Source organism: Patagioenas fasciata, chromosome 18 (assembly GCF_037038585.1).
Source record: "Patagioenas fasciata isolate bPatFas1 chromosome 18, bPatFas1.hap1, whole genome shotgun sequence".
Lineage (NCBI taxonomy): Eukaryota > Metazoa > Chordata > Aves > Columbiformes > Columbidae > Patagioenas > Patagioenas fasciata.
The window spans coordinates 7,594,462-7,615,000 of record NC_092537.1 but is presented as its reverse complement, the minus strand read 5'-3'; the positions used below and the strand labels follow the sequence as shown (position 1 = coordinate 7,615,000).

The 20,539-nt window shown below is 38.9% G+C and overlaps 1 protein-coding gene across 4 annotated transcripts in view; it reads left to right on the top strand.

Annotated features, from left to right (window-relative positions):
- The window catches only part of MFSD11 (major facilitator superfamily domain containing 11), a 19,449-nt gene extending 258 nt beyond the window's left edge, over positions 1-19,191 (top strand). For 2 of the 4 annotated variants that reach the window (XM_065852366.2, XM_065852365.2), the window contains exons 2-15: positions 805-961; positions 1,179-1,349; positions 2,784-2,839; positions 3,856-3,963; positions 4,372-4,451; positions 4,550-4,646; positions 6,686-6,744; positions 8,725-8,866; positions 8,981-9,021; positions 9,752-9,817; positions 11,613-11,738; positions 12,143-12,317; positions 13,360-13,495; positions 14,425-19,191. In XM_065852366.2, the coding sequence (XP_065708438.1) occupies positions 1,254-1,349; positions 2,784-2,839; positions 3,856-3,963; positions 4,372-4,451; positions 4,550-4,646; positions 6,686-6,744; positions 8,725-8,866; positions 8,981-9,021; positions 9,752-9,817; positions 11,613-11,738; positions 12,143-12,317; positions 13,360-13,495; positions 14,425-14,592 (1,350 nt within the window). In that variant the 5' untranslated portion in view covers positions 805-961; positions 1,179-1,253 and the 3' untranslated portion in view covers positions 14,593-19,191. Of the gene's footprint in view, positions 1-75; positions 92-804; positions 962-1,178; positions 1,350-2,783; positions 2,840-3,203; positions 3,322-3,855; positions 3,964-4,371; positions 4,452-4,549; positions 4,647-6,685; positions 6,745-8,724; positions 8,867-8,980; positions 9,022-9,751; positions 9,818-11,612; positions 11,739-12,142; positions 12,318-13,359; positions 13,496-14,424 lie in introns of those variants that run through there. The other 2 variants (XM_071816519.1, XM_071816520.1) reach the window with 2 other exon arrangements.
- The last annotated feature ends 1,348 nt before the right edge of the window (positions 19,192-20,539 follow it).

The following is a 20,539-nucleotide window of genomic DNA, read 5'->3' as shown; positions in this document are numbered from 1 at the left end:
AAGCGCTTCTGGCACGGGCGGGGAGTCACGGTTTAAAATGGCGGAGGGGAGAGCGCTGTGAGGGGAGGTGGCTGAGGGCTCTGCGCTCGTTGTAAGGGTTTGGTTTTTTTCCTGGGGTCTTCTGTTTAAATTTTGGTGATGTTTTAACAGGGATCCTCGAAAGTTAAATATCAATTGATCTGAAATTTATTATTTTAAAAATACTGTGAAGTAAAATACTAAGAGTATGTAATTGCTAAAATCACATGGTGTTTCTTGAGACAAAGCTGTGGAAGATTATGAAGACTTTCCTGAGTCACTGAGATAATGAATTAAGGCAGAAGTGCTGGGCAGAGCCTGTGTATTGGTGGAAATAAATCTCCCTTTGCAATGACTTTGGGTGTGTTTGAATTCAGTTAATTAAACGGTTATCTTACATGACTTTCTAAGATGTTTATTATCTTGATGGGTCTTATTTAGTAGATCGAGATTATAATTTATAGCTATGTGATATAATAAAAATATATAAACCTATAACCAAGATTGTTAGAGGATTTATAGTACTTAAAAAGGCGCATAAATATTTTTATTTTAAGGATTAGAAGATTTCCACCCACTAGATGATGTTGGGAGGTCCTTTCCAACCCAAACCATTCTGTGATCCTGGGAAGTAGAAAAGTGTAATTTCATAAAACTGCATTTCCCAGAGTGCACAAGGGTTTCAGGCTGGGTCAGCTGATCTCGGCTGTGAAATGTTCCTTATTTCCTGTCCAACATGCGTGGAGTTGACTCTTGTGAGCGAATGTCTCATCTGTCGCTCGTCAGGTGATTTAAAGGCTTTGGACCAGAATTCTGATTTGGAACAATGGCAGAAACTGAGCTGATTAACTAGCTGGGGATCTGGAAAACTGCGTCTTTCGAGGGAAAAGAGATGGTGGGAAGTAACATACTGCAGTCTGAGCTGTTACTTCATGGGAAAAAGGTAGAGAGATTCTTGGATTTACCTTTCATACCAGATGTTTCCTTTTTTTCTCTTTTATTTTTCAAGTTACTAATTTTGCCATATGTTCTGTAAGAGTTTTTCCAGATTTCTTTATTAGTTTGACTGTCTCCTACCAGCTAATAAGTAACCCTGAGTAATCATAATTTTTGAAGCTTTCTTTTTCATTTTATTCTTTTTGTTTGCTTGTTTTTAACAGAGGTTAAGAGGAAACTTTTAAAAGAAAATAGAGCTTTTTCGGATTGACACTGAGGACTTGGCAAGAAAACACGAAATGTCTCCTGAATCAAAAAAACTTTTCAACATAATTATTTTGGGAGTCTCATTTATGTTTATGTTCACTGCTTTCCAAACATGTGGAAATATTGCGGTAGGTGTGAATTTCAAAACATGGCACATTTCTGTCACAGTTATTAATCCTTTCTCATCTTCTCTGTGCTCTAATGTAAGAGTTACTTTACTTGGGATTTCTTTTTAATGTGCAAGACAGCTCGACGTTTTGTCTCCTTCTCTTGGTTTAGTGTTAACCAGATTAAGTTGATTAAATGGATAATTAATCAGCTATCTTTAAGATAGCATAGCTACATATTTAACTGTTCCTGATTGCTTAGAAAGTATAACCCCTTTCAAAATATTTGCCTAAGTTGTTATTATTAACCATGCCCCTAGGTTTTTTAGAGTGTATTTCCTAATCTAATCTAACATATTTTTCTGTTCTCACAAACTAGACATTGACGAGGAGTATAAGGATAACATCTGACAAGTAGTCAGACTTCCACAATTGCTAGAACTGCCAAGTCACCTTCCATCTGAATAAATAATTTACTGCTTTAGCATCCTGTAACACTTCACATGCTGAAGCAAAATTGGGCATAATACAATCCAAATGTAATATTAGAAGCAGATTGCACTCTAACTACTTAAATTTTTAGAATCCTGCTGCTGACAATCTGAGCCCAGATCCTCTAACTTACCAAGCTGTTGGTGTTGCATTCAGTGGTAGTTACATGCCTGGAGGACAGTTAGATTTCAACACACCCCTTGAGCCTACAGGTCTTACAGCTTCTCTTCTCTTGCATGCAAGAAGAATCCTTTCTGGGTTCAGACAGATAAATGTCCTTCACTGCATTACAGAAACAACTATTTAGAATGGTTTTGTAAAAGTCAAAGTGCAGCGTGAGTCTGGAAGTACCACCCAGTGATCTTAGAAGTTCTGCAGTGAATTGACAGCACCTCACTGGATTGCACCTAGTGATCATGCATTCATGTAATTTGTTATTACAAGCTATTACAAGTTACTTTCAATCAGATCTGCCTGCCAGTCCAGTAATTACATGGTCTCATGATCCCTAATGCTGATTCAAGGGAAAAAAAGGAACAGGAAAATAACGAGAAGCTGAAAAGAACGGAAACTCTTATCAGAACCTGATAGGTCAAATTAAGAGTATTTTGAAACTTCTCCTTCCTCACCCCCCAACTTTTAAAATTAAGATCTTCATATGTATCTACTTAAGAGAGGTGTTTAGTGAAAGAGAAGTTTCATTAAATATTTTAAGGTCTCTGATGAAATAATGATATAATCCTAAAGTACTGCTTACTGCTTCAAATATAAATGTTTCCCTGCCAAATATCTCCTTCACCTTCATTATAAAGGTGTTATGAGTTGTAATTAACACTTTAAGTACTTTGTAGAATCTATTAATGATTACTTCTAACATATAATACTGACTTCAAACTCATACAAGTGTTCTCAGACTACAACATATATTCTAACATATTACAATCTGTGACTTTCTCCACGCAGCAAACTGTTATCACGAATTTAAACAGCACGGATTTTCATGGCAGTGGCTACACAAGGTAATTTATACAGATCTTCTTATTACTTTGATCCTTGCAGGGTGAAGCTGGTTATAATTCCACCTGGTAGAGATACAGTCTCAAGAGACTCTAGTGTTCTGCTGACTTCACAATTTAATAATAAACTTAAAGCAGTTAAAAACAGGCTTCTCACATTCACTCTTTTTCTACTCTGAATTATTTCCAGTTGAACTACGTATCTGTTTTGCATGTTTTATTTGTAGGGAAAAAAACCCACCATATGGTCATCACATTCTAAGCATTTTATTTTAGGAGATGAAGAATATGGATTTTTAAAATAAAAAATCCCTGCTAACTAAGGCCTTGGTTGTTTGCCCTTGTACACCTTTGTGTGTTTGTGTAGGATAGGTGATGCGGATCAACTTCCAGGAACTGCTGCACCATAAATGTGAAAGGAGCCATCAGAAAGACAAGCAGCGAGGTTCAAAGCCAGGAAAAGTTGTTCTGTTTGTTCACTGCAGGTGCGGCCAAACTCGCCAAGCATGATCAGGGACCTCTATGTGCTAAATTAATCTGTCATATAGGAAAACCTGGTTGCTGCTTTGAAGTCTTTACTGTCTTAATTGAAACTAAAAATACAACTGGCACAAACCATATCTATAAAATGTCTGCGGTATAGTTGGCAGAAAATGCAAACCTCACTGGTGTCGATGAATGAGGCTCTGGAACATTCTCTATAAGTACTGGGCAGAAAACTCAGTTACTGTTGTTAAGGCATAGTTTGACAAATGTATGTTATAAATTACGAGACGCACTTGTCTGCAATAGTTTGGGGCTCCTCAGCAATCCAAAAAACGCTGCACGCTCCTGTATTCCCATATGGGGTGCAGTGGGTGAAGGTAACAGAAGAAAGAAATATTTGACTGTGAAAGTTATGCAGTTACTTAAGTTACGTATGTACTTGATACTTTGGAATCAACTGAACATTCTTAAATCAGTTGCACTTATACCCTATGTTTTAAGTACTTAATCATCTTTGTTGTTTATTTATGTAGCATGTCCATTATTTATGGAGTATTCTCCGCATCAAACCTTATATCACCTTCAGTGGTTGCAATAGTAGGACCTCAACTCTCCATGGTGATTAGTGGCATATTTTATAGGTAAGTATTAATTTTGAATTTTTGCCTGCTTCCTTTGAAATCTTTTGTTTTTTCCCTCCTAAGGCTACCATGCCATACATTAAATTGTACTAAGGCAGGCATCTTGCAGACATACTGCCTCTATCGGTAGACGTGGAACTGCAGAGTACTTTAGCCTACTCGAAACAGATTGTGTTTTTTCCACAGCATTTCCAGACTTTGCTCACTCAGATTAATGACTATATTAAAAAAATCTACATACTTAGTGGAATAAAAATATTATCTTATCTCACCTGTAACATGAACTATTTTTCAGTGTCACTTGAGACAGAATAGCTGATTTAGAGGCAGCTAAATGAGATATCTGATTGTTGAAGTGCATTGTCAACTTTAAGTCTATGTTCAATAAACTGATCTGTTCTATTCTAGCCTATACATTGCAGTTTTTATCCAACCTACTACATGGACTTTCTACACTGCTTCTGTTTTTATTGGCATTGCAGCTGCTGGTAAGCACTGTTCTTACTCTGCTTACTATTCTTTGCTACGTTTGAATATACCTCTAAAATATTTTTATTTCCTGAGCAATATATTCTGTACATTTCAGTTCTCTGGACAGCACAGGGAAATTGCTTGACTGTAAATTCTGATGAAAACACCATTGGAAGGAACAGCGGGGTATTTTGGGCACTCTTACAGTCCAGGTAAACTTTATTTGTTAGTCTTTTTGTGGTTGTATACACATTCTACTTTTCACATTTTTTGTAGAAAAAAATCCTCTACTGGTATCTTACAGTCAGTGAAGTGGGATGAAAGGCTAGAAGCCACATTTCTGTTGCTATTGTGCATTATAGAACAATGAATTGAAGTTACATGTAGCAAGACTCTGCTCTTAACATGCTATAATGATACATTTCTGTTAGGGGAACGTTTTCCATAAGTAACATCTTGTTGACTGGGGAGGGCTGTGATAATGTGTTTAAGGACTTGAGTGCACTAATGAGCCCTAATGGTCCTGAACAGCCTCACCTGGCACCTCTACCACACCCCTCCCATGGGGTGGAGCCTCATTTAAGCTCAGCCTGGGGCTTTAGTTCTGCTGGAGCTGTGTTGGAGGAGTACTGCTCTCCAGCTCAGCCACAGTTATGCCTGGTTCTGGCTCTTGTTGATCTGGACTGACTTCCCATCTTGGCTTTGCTCTGCCTTGTCACTGGGGATCTGTGTGGCAATCACAGCACCTGACACTGGCCTGTGGACTGACTGACCTCAGATCTGCCTCATCGACACAAGCTTGTATGGTAGTCTGGACTCTTGGTTGACCCTGCTGAGGATCTTTGGGTCTGCCCTGCTTGCTGTGGGGCAGGGCTCTAGTTGACGAGGCACCTTCTCTGCTGCATGTGTTCTGTCCCTTGACTCTCGGCCCTCTGAGAGAGCAGCTGGACCTTGCTGCTCACTGACAAGTTGAAGTGAAGATAGTCAGAAAAGAGGTCTTGTTGATAATCCTCTGATGTTAAGCTTTGAGTGCTGCCTAAACCAAACAAGTCAACAAGAAAGGTAGTGAGAATGAGGTAGTGGATGGTATTGCTGCCATTGAGTATTTTGTGCAGACAGGGTTGGTGCTTCTTGGGAGAGAGTAATGTAAACAGGGTATAGGAAAAAACATAATAAAATGTGTGAGAAGGTAGAGCTGCTGACTTGAAGAGAGACTGGGATTTGTTCCTTTGGAGAAAAAGTGTTGAGGATTATACTGATGGGTTACTAGGACAGTGAAGGCAGCAGGTGAGCTGTTGCTCACCAAATGCTGCTGTATGGGTCACTTGGTGAAACTAGAAGAGGATTGGTTTGAAACAGATACTAAGTGCTTCTTTACACAATAGCTGATTAAATGTTTGGTGCTTGCTGCCACAAGGAGAGTGTAGAGGTGGATGGTGTCAGCAACAAATGGGATCAGACAGATTCATTGGCAACAGGTCCACAAATGGTTCCTGAAGAGATACCTTATACCATCCCTAACACGACGGCGCTGGATGTTGGGAGATAACAAGTTTGCAGAAAGCGCTGAGGCTGGTGAGCCTGTGCTAGGTGGCATTGCTAATGCTGTTGCGGGGATAGAATACTGGGTTAGTAGAACAGCAGCCTGAACCCGTGACATACTTCTTGTGTTTCTTAAGGTTCAGGAATTAACGTATCAGTATGTTATCAGAGTGGCAATTTCCACAAACCCAATTAATTGTGTGTTTTACAGTGAGTAAAATGCATGGCTTTATATGAGGAAACTTGACTCAGACTGTTTTGAATCACCATTCATTCAGAATTACTGTATTTCACAGAATTTCTCTTGAGCTTTTAACAACCAATTTAGCATTACCGGGGCAATGCTTCAGGCAAGACGCATAACTCTTCTAAGAAGGCAGTATAACAAAATCTCCATAAATATGCCAGCTTTCTAATGTATACCCTTCTAAAATTAGTGAGGGGGCAACTTCGATGCAAATTTCCTCATTTTTCCTGCCACCTGCTGTTTTGCGCATTGAAAATGAATAGCCAGCATTATGGGGAATGATCCTATACTGTTTCAAGTTTTATACAGAGTAAGCAGTTTACATGGGGAGTGACTGATGTCGTTATTTTTTTCACAGTTGCACAGTACAGTTTTTTGCATAGGATAATGTTACCTTGATGCTGCAACTTTAATCTTACCACAGAAAGTGCTGTTCATCTTTCTTGTCCTTTCTGTCTGCAGCTTGTTTTTTGGAAACCTCTATATATACTTTGCTTGGCAAGGAAAAACTCACATATCAGGTGGGTATTGTTTGTTTATATGGGAGTCCATCCCTGAAAATATGGTAGCATGAATAAACAAATGAAATAATGAACTTGAAAGTGGCAAGAAACTTAGACAATATCAGACTTTTCTTCCAATTTATTGTTATATATCCTCTACTTTTGGAGTATTTTTTTGATTCATTGTTCCGTGGTACTCATGGCCCTTGTATTATGTGTGGTTTTCCTGCATGCAATACTCTTTGAGTACCATCTTTTATCTAGGAGATTCTTCAGAACTTGAATTTAGAGTAAGATTTTCTCCAATGGCTGCTCTGGGATTTTCTCTGTGCAGACAGACTTATGCCAAAATACAAATATTTTGGGGGAAAGCTGTTCTGGAATGGCTATATGTTTATTATATGTGCTGCCCTGTTCCAAAGTAAGTTCCTGGTGTAGACTGTCCTTCTAAATCAGATTGAAGACTGATTAACCTATGAACTGAAGGAAGAGGAAAACCATCCCATTTCACTTAATGGCTGCAATGATTGTTGTGCTGGCACGAAGCAGCAGCAGGACAGAGGTTGAGATGTGCAGCTGGGCTGAGAGTGGGTGGCTGCTGCTGCTGCTTAAACTGGCAGCATTGCTGGAAAAGTGTGTCAAACCAAAACAAACACCAAAAAACCCCAACAAAAACAAAGCAACAAAAACCCCCACTTAAAGTTAAATCTCTACTAGAACAGCCAATTCTTTTAATATTTCAAAGATGAGGGTACGTCTGCTGTAGTCAGTCAGGAATAAGATGTTAATTTTTTAAAATTATAGTTACCAGGCTTCAGAAATGCTGCCCCGTTGAGATGTATAGTCTGTTTCATGTCTCTGTTAGATCCATCTCTTCAGGTTCCCCACAGACATGGGCCTGGTAGCACAGGACAGGCTAATTTTTAAAGGTCAGCTCCGACATTCCCTCATCTTTAACGCAAAGGCTTAAGTGTTATTGAAAGTGTTGGAGACACTTTGGATCTGGTGAGCTTGAAATTCTGTGCATTCTAAACTTGATTGTACTTTCGAACCACAGATTAGAGCATTTAGCTATGAAGTTCTGCTCTTATATTTCCACCGATCTTTGAATGTCTTGAGACTCCTCTTCAATAAAAAATGTTGGTATTGGAAAATGTGACAGTACTAAAAATATCAGTTCCTTCTTCCTTTTACTACCTAAATGAAATTTTTACAAGCATTTCAAGGTGAAGCACATATTCACATCATGATCTCTAATCAAACATGTTATTTTTAATTGATGTAGAACAATTTTGTTTACATTTAAGCTAAAGGTGAAGTAAATACAAGTGTAGGCAGTATCTTCAGAATCATACACTAGTTCACTCACAACTATTATTTGTTTTTTGACTTGCTTATTCTGCTTAATATTTGTAAAAGGGAATGACTTCTGGATTATAGACTTTCCTGTGCCAAACAAATTGGTTTGTGCAGCCAAGCTGGTGCGTAGGGCAGCAATTACTGTCCTCTAGCTGCACGTTGGGTGCTGTGTCAGTGAGATTTTGGTGATTTTTAAGGCTTTTGAAGTTTACAAACCTACCAGTTTATGATGTTACAGCACTAATATTTCTAATGCTGGTCAAGAGCGTTTTTTAGAAATCTGGAAGGTTTTGGGCTAGTTTGCTGTGTCCACTCTGAATTATGTGAGTCTTGAAAGATGTACTTTCTTCTGCTAATAATTTATGCACTTCCTTTGTTAATTGGCTCCTCCTTGGTCATAGCCTTTGCATGGCAGAAAATGCGAGTGACACTCTAATATGCCGATATTTTATTGGCATCATAAAACTGAGACAGGAATTTGCCAGCAGCTGGGTACCTTTTGCTCCATGTAAAAGGTAAGTTAGAAAATTAGTGTGCATTTTGTTACGTAGTATGTCTGTATTAGTTTATTGAAGGTAGTTGAGTTGGTTTGAATTGATTTTGCACGTCTAGTTACAGTTCTTGTTTGTTTTTCCACAGAGAGTGATCGCAGAACTGTCTTCATTGCTCTGACTGTTATCAGTCTTGTGGGCACAGTTCTGTTCTTTCTGATTAGGAAACAAGAGGACACAAAAGCTCTAGGAGAGGAAGATTCTGCTAATGAAATCCTGGGGGACAGCTCGTAAGTGCTTATTGCTATCACATGTTGTCACATATCCTTGTTTGTGCTCCCGCTCCTCAGGGGAGCATCATGTGTTCACTTTCCCCATTTTGACTAAGTCATTTATTTATCCAGGTCTGCACAAAACACAATGACAAGAGCGGTGGCTGCCTTCAGTAAGTACTGTTTCACATGAGAGTTGCTTCAAAACATACTGATGTATCCTTTCCAGCATTCCACAGTTCTGCTGATAATGTGGTCTTGTACAAATGACCTAGAACAAGAACTTGTGAACAGATAAGGTTTTAAGAACACATTTCAGCTATTCTGCTTTCAGTATAGACCTTCAGGGGTGGGCCACGTGGAAAAATAACTGCCAGCTGGCAACTGTTTTCAGAGCAGAGATGGCAGTTCACACAGGGATGCGTGGCACGATAAAGTAGTTGCATGTTGTTTTATTTTGTCACCAGTTGATAACAGTTAAACCCAACAATTTCGAACTGCACCATCTACAGTTTCTATTAAAGTTTGATGTGGTCTGCCTGTGACCGTTAGCCTTGCTTTGAGAACATGGGGATCTTCACTGAGAATTTATTTATCCTTTTAGGAGACAATCACCATGAACTGAGAGTACAAAAATACAATGAGCAGAAAATCGTCCGCTAATTGAAAACTGTGTATCCCCCCTTTAATATTTCACCCCTTGCATTTCTTATGAAAGAGGATTTCAGATCACAGCATTTCTTTTAAAGAACAAGTCAGGGTTGGTTTGTTTAGCACTTTGTTTACTGTAGTAAAGTCACAGTTTGCACAATTTTAAGCTATTTTTATGAAGAGCAAAATGAATTGTAGGTTGTGTTAATAGTGTTATCGGTTACATTAATTCCCATTATTATGCCTTTACAGAGAAATCTATAAAGCTGAGCTTCACCAAAGAGATTATGCTGCTGAGTGTTACAACAGCCTACACAGGTATGAAGCAAGAGGAGTGTATTATCGTGCAGCAGGATTGCAATTCTGTATTTCTGCAAATGTTACTTGAATATTTCAGTTATTTTTGAATGAGTTACTTACTTGTGACGTTCCTGTGTCCTGGGTGCTTCTGTTTGGGAGGAGGGATGTGCCTGAGTCTGCAAATACTGACAGGTGTAGTAAAGCTTGGGGTCATCTCTGGGTCACCCAAATTGAAGATTTGGCAAAATTTACATAGCTGTTTTTTATGTGATTTGGCATTACGCTGTCAATAGGTTGTAGATCGTTTAGTGCAATTGTATTGAATTTGAATTAAAATAATGTTCAAAATGTTACTGTGATCCTTTAACAGATTTTTCTGAGGGAGTTTCTTGCTCCTTATTTGCCTTCAGGTGTTTTTCTCTTCGTGATCAATTTATGTTTTAGGAAGAACAGATGCGTTTTCAGAACCTCAGCTCTGAGTCACCCTTATGAAAAACTGTTGTTAGCTCTTGTAGGTGAGAAGAAGAACTTAGATGTGAACAAACCATAAACAGTGCTGTAAGACTGCTGAAGTTTGTGGTCAGTTTCTGGTAGAGAAATAGCAATAGTAGCCATGAAGTTGCAATAGTAGTGATGAAGTCATCTTGTACCAGCCGCTGATCAGAGTTACAGGTTACTTCATAGCATCTCCAGTGTTGCAGAACACTGGACCAAGCTGCCCAGGGAGGTTGTGGAGTCTCCTTCTCTGCAGACATTCAAACCCGCCTGGACACCTTCCTGTGGAACCTCAGCTGGGTGTTCCTGCTCTGGCGGGAGAATTGGACTGGATGAGCTTTCGAGGTCCCTTCCAATCCCTGACATTCTGGGATTCTGTGGAAAGGAGGAACTTGGGTTTGCCTGATTAATCTGAAATTTGAATTTACGAGGTAACAGAAATAAAAATCAGTCCAGTTTGGAAAAAAAAAAGCTGCTGCCACCTGGTGGCTCTGGGTCAATATTGCCACTTTATACAGGGAACTAAAAAATCTTGGAAGGCCAGCAAAAGCTTTTATTTCCAAAATTGATGGTTTGATTAGTAAGACTGCTCAAAGTTCACCCCCTTTGAGGCTTTGCAGTTCATGTTCTGTGTTAAGGAGGCTGCTACATGTAGACCAGAGTATGGTATACCATAATTTTACAGTAGAAAAGGCAAAGTAGGTGAATTAGAAACAGTTCTATTTTTGAACTGTTTTTCTTTGTTTAGGTGTAAGACTTGGCTTAGTTTTGTATTAAGTAACTGGTATTTTTACACTTGTAGTCATGCTAGTTGGCCTCGGCCATGTTACCTTGTTGACAGTAATGGCAGTAGAAAGAAAGAAGAGTTTTAAACAAATAGCAGTTATTCTCAGTTCTAGTTCATTATGTATAGAAAAGTAGCAGTTTAGGGATCTGAATTGTTTTTGTATATTGGGTTTCAGGGAGTTTCTTTTTAAGAATGCCATTACCTGGGCGGGGGGACTGGAGTCCTTACACATGAAATTCCAAAGTTCTTGAAAAGCAGAAATATAAACTATATGTAGAGATTGTGTCAACAGAAACAGTACTGAATCAAAGTGCATGTGATACAGGGCTTTTTCTAATATATTTTTTGTAAACTGGCATAGGAGAATATCATTATTACATAGTTTAGAATTCCCTAATTGCTTGTTATATACATGTCATTTAAATATGTATTTGAAAGGGACCTTGGGGAAAAACAGCTTTTAGACTTCAAGATATTTTTGATAACTTTCATGATAGTTCACCTATCAATTTTGTTTTATTTCTTTCGAAGGCTTGGAATTAACGTTCTTTTCTGGAGTATATGGAACATGTATTGGTGCTGTGAATAGATTTGGTAGTGAAGAGAAAAGCCTTATTGGTCTCTCTGGTATTTTTATTGGTGTTGGAGAAATTTTAGGTGAGTCTAAATTTACTAAGATTTTGTAGTTACTCAAAAGAGTTTTTGTATTTAATGGAATAGTATCTTTCAAGTTTCCAGCAATGATTATGTAAATAAAAAATGAAATATTAGAAATTGTTAACGTGGTTCCTTATTGCACTGTGAATTATACATTACACCATGTAAAGTGAATGTGGACTAGGATGTGAAACACTGATTATGAATCCTAAGAGTTTTGCATTCTTTTTGGGTTAGTGCAAAGAAATACATAACACTTAGAATGAGAGAAACACTAGACTATGATGTTATTGGAGAGTTTTCAGCATTTTATTCTGTTTTTAAATAGTAATGTATTTTAAGGTTGCTTCTGTCCTTACTTCTTCAGTTCTGATTTAATTATCCAATCTTTTCCAATTACACAGGTGGAGGAATCTTTGGTTTACTGAGCAAGCGTAACCGCTTTGGCAGGAACCCTGTTGTGATGCTGGGCATTATCGTCCACTTCATAGCCTTTTATTTGATATTTTTCAACATGCCAAATGATGCCCCTATTGCTCCTATGGAAGGAACAGATGATGTTGCCTATATGATTCCAAGGTATGTAAACTTTTTCCTGTATATCTCAAGATGGATACAGTTTGTTTCTCTAATAGAAAATTCCTTGAAGCTGCTTTAGGGGAAAAATATACAGAGCTTTCTTATCTCCTCATTGCAACTTTCTCTTCAGGTGTGTTTTTGCCAGTTTGTATGAAAATAATATGTTGTCAGTTTGTGCAGACACAGCTGCTAACTTGCAATTAAAAGCATTTGTGCCTGTGGACTATTGTTTATTTAACGGGAGTATTTTTCTGCAAAATGAATTGGTATGTCTACAATATTCCCGCAGTTTTTATGAACTCACCATGTGTGTCTCAGCTTTTAATCACTGCCTTGTGGGTTTTGTGGCTCCAAGCACCAAAATGAGTTCTTTTAGCGGTTCTAATTCAGTGTAGAATTGACTGCAGGTAACAGTAACAAAAGTCTTGGCATTACACAGAATCACAGAATCGACTGGGTTGGAAAAGACCTCATAGATCATCAAGTCCAACCCTTGGTCCAACTCCAGTCCATTTACTAGATCATGGCACTAAGTGCCATGTCCAATCTCAGTTGAAAAACCTCCAGGGACGGTGAGTCCAGCACCTCCCTGGGCAGCCATTCTTCTGCTAGCTCCCTCATCACCCTGGGATGGATCCCGTCTGGTCCCATAGACTTGTGAGGATCCAGATGGCTCAGGAGGTCACCAGCTATTTCCTCCTGGAATACAAGGGGGCTATTTGGCTTCCTATCTTTGTCAACCACCTCCAGAGGCCAGTTGTCCTGAGGGCCACCTGTCTTAAAACTCAGGCAAAGTAGATATTAAGTACCTCAGCTTTCCCCTCATCTTTGTTAACTATATTAGGAAATATTCAAGAAATTAATATCTGATGACACTATTCTTTATGCCAAGCCAAGTGTTCCCAGTTCTTTTCCACTGAAATGTAAAGTTGGAGAACTTTCTTCCATTCTCACTTTCCAAATAAGCCTGCCAAAAATAGTTAATAGATGTCTAAGCTGTTTGAACGACTGACTTTTAAATGTGATTCATTTTCTCCTTCAGCAAAGAGGTGGCCATATTCTGCAGCTTCCTCTTGGGCCTGGGGGACAGCTGCTTCAACACCCAGCTCCTCAGCATTTTAGGATTCCTGTATTCAGAAGACAGCGCTCCTGCCTTTGCCATCTTTAAGTTTGTTCAGGTTTGTGGATGTTGTGCCACGTCACTGGGTGTTCTTGGATGGGTACATAGACAAAAGAAGAGTTAAGTGATGTTTATCTGTTCTTAAGTTGTTAGAATGCCGAAGTAAATGTACCTGTGCTAGTTGGAAACTCAATGAAAAGTCTTCATACAATGTGAATACAAATGCTGCACTTTGGAGAGATCGCTTCTCTCGCAGGCATTAACCTTATTTAGTACTGAACTTTCCAGGTCAGGGTCTGTGTTGATCAGAGCTATCAGTAGAAAAATGGTGTTGCAAAGCATTGAAACTGTTCCTGCATGGTCACAGCAATAGGGAGCAGAGGTCAGGGTGAGCTTATTTTGAAAGGTGACAGCTGCTTGCTTCAAAAGGTGTGGTTTTTTTCCTTGTTCAGTGCTCCATTTTTATATCATTCTCAGTGATAGATAAGAATTTGAGGTAGACACGGAATGTAATGATTCTTTATATGAGATCTAATTAAAACTTTACCCTTAAGGATAAATTGCAAGTAAGCAACATGGCTTGTCAGAGCCTCTAGCTATTTTGGTATGGAATAGTTTGTGGTGCTGTAAAACTGGAAACAGTTTTCTGTAGTTTTATTTAAAGCCTTGACTGTGTTGCTTCTAGACAAACTGTTTTCAAATACCAGAGAACTGCACTTGGGATGCTATGAACGTTTTTGTGTTTGGTGTTAATTTCCTACAGTGAACACTATTTAAATAACAAGTAAAAACTAAATCTGTTGTATATCGCATGCAGACATATGTTGAGGCATAATGAAGCTTTTAAGATTTTCTATCTTCTCTAGAAGCACACTACTGAGAGTTGCATATTAAGTTCTGTATGTGTCAATTTGATAACCTTTGTATGATAACGCTAGCCTGGATATCTCCACTGATAATCTCTTTACGTTGTGTTTTTTCTCTCAGTCCATCTGTGCTGCAGTTGCATATTTCTACAGCAACTACTTCCTTCTGCAGTGGCAGCTCCTGATCATGGTGGTCGTGGGCTTCTTTGGAACAATCACCTTCTTTACAGTGGAGTGGGAAGCAGCAGCCGCCCTCGCTGCCCGTGGCTCGGACTACAGTAGCATTTGACCTCAGTAACATAAGAAAAAACACTGGCATGTTTATTGGCAAGTGATGCGAGAAGGTGGAAAGATGAAGGTGCTGCACAGGTTAAGATGGAGGAAGCTGCTACTGAATCACCGTTAGTCTAACTGAGCGTGAAATACGGGAGAAAAAAGATTCCGAATTTTAAAGGCTTTTTTTCATGTTTTAATGTACTGAGCGTGGTTCTTTAAAAATCTGGTATTAGAAATGGAAGGAAGTGCGGAGATGTATGTATTGAACAATTCTGTTCTGAGACATACCTTTCGGAATATGATTGCCCAATTTCACTCTACCATGCACTACAGAATTACAGTTGAGTTTTTTTCCCCTTAAATTCTGTTTCCTATATTCTAGTCCTGCAGACACTTGAATTCTTGTATTGAATGGGTGATATTTTTCTAAGATACATTATATTGAAGAGTGTGTCTGCACAACTGAGAAATCAATTAATGCCATTGACGTTTTCAACAATTAGATATGTGGAAATATTTAGGTGGGAAATGTTGCTGCCTTGTTCTCTACTGCATGCTTCGTTGTTTCCCAAACATTTGTTTATTGCTCTATTTCATGTGCTTAAATTTTACCAGCTAAATTTTATTTTAAGAAAGTACATCAGGTTGTAGTGTGACACAAAACATTTTACAAGAATTTGAGGAAGTTCCCCTCAGCCATCTCAAAGATGTGATTCTGCCATCTGTGAAGTGTCAGTAATGGGAAATGGTACCTTGGATCAGCATCTCAGAATTGACTGCTGAAACTTGCCCAGGGGAATTGTACATGAAGGACGGTAGGATGTGGCTTCCCTCCCAGACTCCCAAATAGTTCTTTTGAGTTCAATGGAACTTTGATAACTATTTGTGATGCATTATCTACGATAACTTTTTAAAGTACAAATAAGCTCAGAATGTGAACTGTAGGAGTAATCTTGCAGTATTTATTCTACTGCATAGTCTAAAAATAGCTGAAACACTTGCCATAAGTTGTTTCATTCAGTATATTTTGGGCAGATTGTGCTGGAATCTTATTCTGCTAAAAGTGCAAATAAGGATACTATCAGAGTAAGTTTTAATCCAAAACAGCGAATACAACTCACTTTCATTTCTACCTGTCTCCATGACTTTGTGGTATTACAGTTATGTTTCTGTCTAGCGGGCAAACAAGAGGCAGCTGGGAGCACGTATGGAACACTCTGAAGGTGTTTTTAGATGCTCCATGTAGCTGTTTTTAGAAAAGCACCGTTCACCAACCTTTTTTTAATACACACTCAGAATGTTAATGCCTTCTCTTTAAAGAGAAGTAAAGTCGACTCAGTATGTGTCGGTAGCTCCTGTGTGTCACAACTCCGTAGGTGTAGGCAGGATTACACTTGGTGAGGGAGCGTCGTGTCTCCTGTGACACTTGCTGTCACTTTTGCCCTCACAGGGCAGGTGACATGACTCCTGTGAAGTGCAGCCCTCCCTGTGCACAACAGCAGAGAGGGATTATTTTACAGATAGATAGAAAGGGATTTTTAAATTCACTGCAGGTTTTTGCTGTGAGATGAGGAAGATGCTAATGGGAGGATGGGAGGGCACCTGAGCACCTGCCAAGCGAAGAACTCTGCGAGGACAGCTGGGAAAGTGAGGCTGGTGTGTTCCCAGGAGATTTAATGAGTGATGTAAACGAGAATGAGACAGAACACACGTTGGAGCAAGGGGTTACTGAAGCCATTCCAATTTGTCAGCCAAACTGAAAAAGCGTTCAGTATTCAATCAATATCTGTGATTAATGTGACCAGCAGCACTCTAATGCCTCTCTCTTATCCACTCTGTTATCCTGTAATTTGAAGCATGCTATTTTTATATACTGAGCACCAGAAAAGGTATAGATGATAGGATGCTGGCAGTGATTAGAATTCTCTTGTTGCTACATGCTTGTATTTTCTCCCAAGAAACAAAAGGGATAGAGGACTTTTTTTAAGATAGGTAATTACCAACTTTTGTCTCTGAACTCTTTCTGGGACTTGTTTTTCCGTACATATTAATGAGAGAAGAAAGACTTGAACATTCAAATGGAACAATTTTATCTTACATCATATGGGGAGAAAAACGATTCTTGAGTCTCGTGGTGATGAGTAACTTATAAATGCTTTTAAAACAATGCAGTTTAATTGTAGCTAGGTTACGACTCTCATGAGGTTGCTTTTTAAATTGTTCCCTGTTAATGATGAACTTCTGTGATGTTCATCTGCCCTGTAATAATTATATGAACGATTTTATTAGAAATTAAAGATAATTGCTAAGTTTATGTAGTTTCAAAAAGCACTTTGAGACCAACTTTCAGGGATATTAATGAACTAGGTCTGGTGGATTTTCAGTACCCCTGTGAATCTGATGCTTTACTTTTCCCCGGCCTTTTTTTCTCCCTCTGTTCTGTTTGGTCTGACTCTATCAGATAACGTTAGAAGGCTGTTCAGAGCTATTTATTGAGTCATTAAAGTGAAGTATTATTACTCCGTGACAAGTTTTACAAGAAGTAGTGAAATTCTCAAAACTGCATCATGGATAGCCATTTTTTTTAAACTATTAACTATATTAATATCGCTTTTGACATTGAATCTGAAGAGATGGTTCTCATTTACTCAAGTTGATGGTGACATATGGTTGCTTTTCACTTATTTATATTTCTTTGATTTGTCAGGAGGTGAAAAATCCAGCCAGCTATGCACAGTTGTTAGTTTGGTCATAATTTTTGGTACAGAAGTACAAAGAATAGCAACGCTGATGTCTATTTACGATTCCATCTCAGTGTTTGTATCAGCATTTACCAGCCCCAAGACTGCGCCCCATTCATTTCATCTCCTTGGCCTTTGAACAATTTCTTGTTGATTTGAATTGAGAGTTTACTGTTAAATTAAGCGGGATTTGGAAAAAAAAAGGCTTTTGCTATGTTTGTGGTATTGTGGGTTTGCTTTATATTAGGGACTTTATAAGCAACTTTACACATTAAGTTGCTTGGATTTATTGAAAAGAAGCTTGTGTGGTGCTTTTTTGTTTTTTCCTTTAGGGGGGATACTCAAGTTTGATATCTTGACTTATCACATCCCCAGGTTTTTGAAACAAATTCTAAAGAGGAAATGAAAACTGATATTCTTGACATTTGAGTGCCAAAGAAGCTGCTACAAATTAGCCTTAACACACATCAACATATGTTTTTTTGTTTTCATTTTGGTATGATTGTATGGAAAGAGAAAATTTCCACAACTAGACCTTGTTCATAATCAAGTGATGTGCTTTTACTTCTGCTGCGTTCATTTCATTAGGCACAATCCACGTTAGCAAGTTGAGAGAAGTAAGAGAACCATTTATAAAATGTTCTTTATAAATAATCCTGATCTATACATTTCTGCAGATCCAGCTAAGTTGGTAAGGGATACAAAAAAAGACAAACTTCCTAGTGTAGTTTGCTGGTACAACTTTATGGAGAAGTAATTCCAGTGTAGAAAACCATCAGTTCAGGACTATGTGTCAGTAAACCAGACTGGGAAAGCTCCACTTGACTTTCTTTGAATTCCAGAAGTTTTCTCCAGCCGGGGAAGGCAGTTCCCTGGAAACCAGCCTGTGGCAGTGCTGTGATTAACGCCGCAGGGGTTGCCTGGCGGCTCGTTCCTGTGTGAAGAGCAGGCGCGTGTGAACAGAACCTCCAAGATGGTTTTCCAGGGCAGTGATTAATTGTTTGCTGTCACCGTAAACAGGAACTGCTATGTTCAACATCACGCCAGTAGCCACAAGAGTCAACTCTGGCTCGAATTGTGCAGGTATGTTAGTGAAGACAGGACCTTACAATTGTGACTATTGCTTTTTCAAAGACTTTATGCGCACCGCTATTTTCCTTGGAAGTTTTATAGCCCCACTCATGCTAATTGAATAGCGGCAGTAATTAATACGATATTTTCCTTGTTCCTTGCTGGCAGGCATATTAAAAAAAGGGAGAATTTAAAGATGAAGTTGTGAAATTGGCTGCTTAACAGAATCCTTGCGATTCTCTTACGGCCACACCGGTTCAGACGCCAGGTTGAGACTCTGTAGATTTTGTGGATAAATTCCAAATGATGCTTTGATAAGTTTGACTCCAGAAGTTGTGTAAGTACCACAGAGAAGCACTAATGTAAGAGTGGGGAGAAAAAAGATCCTTGAAGTGCAATAGAGAGCAAATCTGGAACAGAGAAGAATTCTCAGCGAGCACGTGAAGGGGGTGTTTAATTTAATGGAGTTTGCGCATTTTGCTGCTGTTGGCATTGACTCCATTTCTATTTGTTTCATACTTTCTCTGCTATCTTGGTTATTTCAGCTGTTGACATGTCCTCCTCCAAGCTATCCTTTCTCTCTTGTTTACGTTTTGATGCTGTGCAGAAGTCTAATTTAAATGATTGAAACATTTTTACCTTAATAAAAGGTGTCTCTGGGTTTGAATTGGGAATAATTGAGAACAGGCTCACACAATGATTATCCTAATGAAAACACTGATTTCAAGTGAATGTACTGCCTCTTTATTATATTTCTTTCCATGGTGACAGCCATGCAAATAAAAGTGAATCACAGACAATGTTTTTGTTAATACGCTTGCTAAGTTGTCAGAATTGCTCTTTGTCACTGTTTTAAATTGTCGTGCCAGGGACTTTGGGAGAGGGAGGCGCAGTTGTGACTGATGGGTCTCTAAGGGCCTGCGTAGGGAAATGAAAATGTTTGGTTTAGTGCTAAGCAGCCCCTTTTGAACCACTTAATTCTAGTCATGGTGTAGATTAGTGAAATGTCTTTGGGAAATCAGGGTGGCTGCTGCAGGCTTAGTCCCTTTTCTTTCCCAGTCCTGTTTGAGAAGCTGTCCTACCAAAACTGTCACTGTTGTTGAGAGCAGAATGTGCCTAATGTTATGTTTGGATTTGGGTTATTTTGTGCATTCCTCTTCCATTATCCTTTCCCACGACTTCAGATAGATTTCTCCCAACTCAAGTGTCATATATCTGAAAGACTCCCCCAAACTTACCAGAATCATGGAGTATTTGGGTCCTGTTGATCTAAAATGAAATGCAGATGTAGAGGGCTATTGTCCAGTTAGACTGCATAGCTAGAAGGTGTCATTTAGTCTTGGCTTCGTACTGTGATTAAAGGGCACGAAGGGAGCATCATGGAACAGATTTTTCTGGCTGTATTTGGCTGGACTGTAGGTGAGAAAATCTGATTACCGAGATGAAGATGGTAACAGAAGAAGGTAACAAGGGCCTCATGCAAGGAGGCCAGTACAGGCAAATTTTGCCTGCTGCATTTTTATCCTCCAGATTCATGAAAATCCCCTGTGGTTCCGCTGGTGTGATCTTTGGATGGCCTTGGTGTTCTGGTTTCTGAGAGGAAGGATTTGTATTCAGCAGCTGGCTGTGAAGTCCTTCATGTGAGCAAATAGAAAAGAACCGCACAGGTTGGCTTTTGCTGTGCACAGCCCTTTGAATCTTCGGATAAAAGGACATTTAGGAGTTTGCACTTCAAAGTTCAACCATGAAGGGGAGAAAAGTAGGTTTGTGCCTTAAATGAAAAAAAAATTATTCATTCTGTCATATTGAAGGGAAATTGCTGTTTGTTAAGGTCACTTAGTGAAATTAGCTTCAATTAAGCATGCTTACTGAATGCAGTGGTGACTACTTATTGTCAGAGCCACTCATCTTGTGGGAACGCCTGACCCTGCAGACTTTATGATTATTAATCCTTGTAAAAAAACAATTATACAGATAATAACCTGTTTAAAAGAGCCTCACCACCATACATCATTATTTGTTTTGTGCTAGTGGGTGTGTAACCCTGGTACAGAGCGTTTAACAGCTGCAGAGCTGAATGATTGTGCAAAAGCAGTGAAGTGTCTCAGGCACATGGTGTTAATTTTGGGGTTGTCGTATGCAGGGACA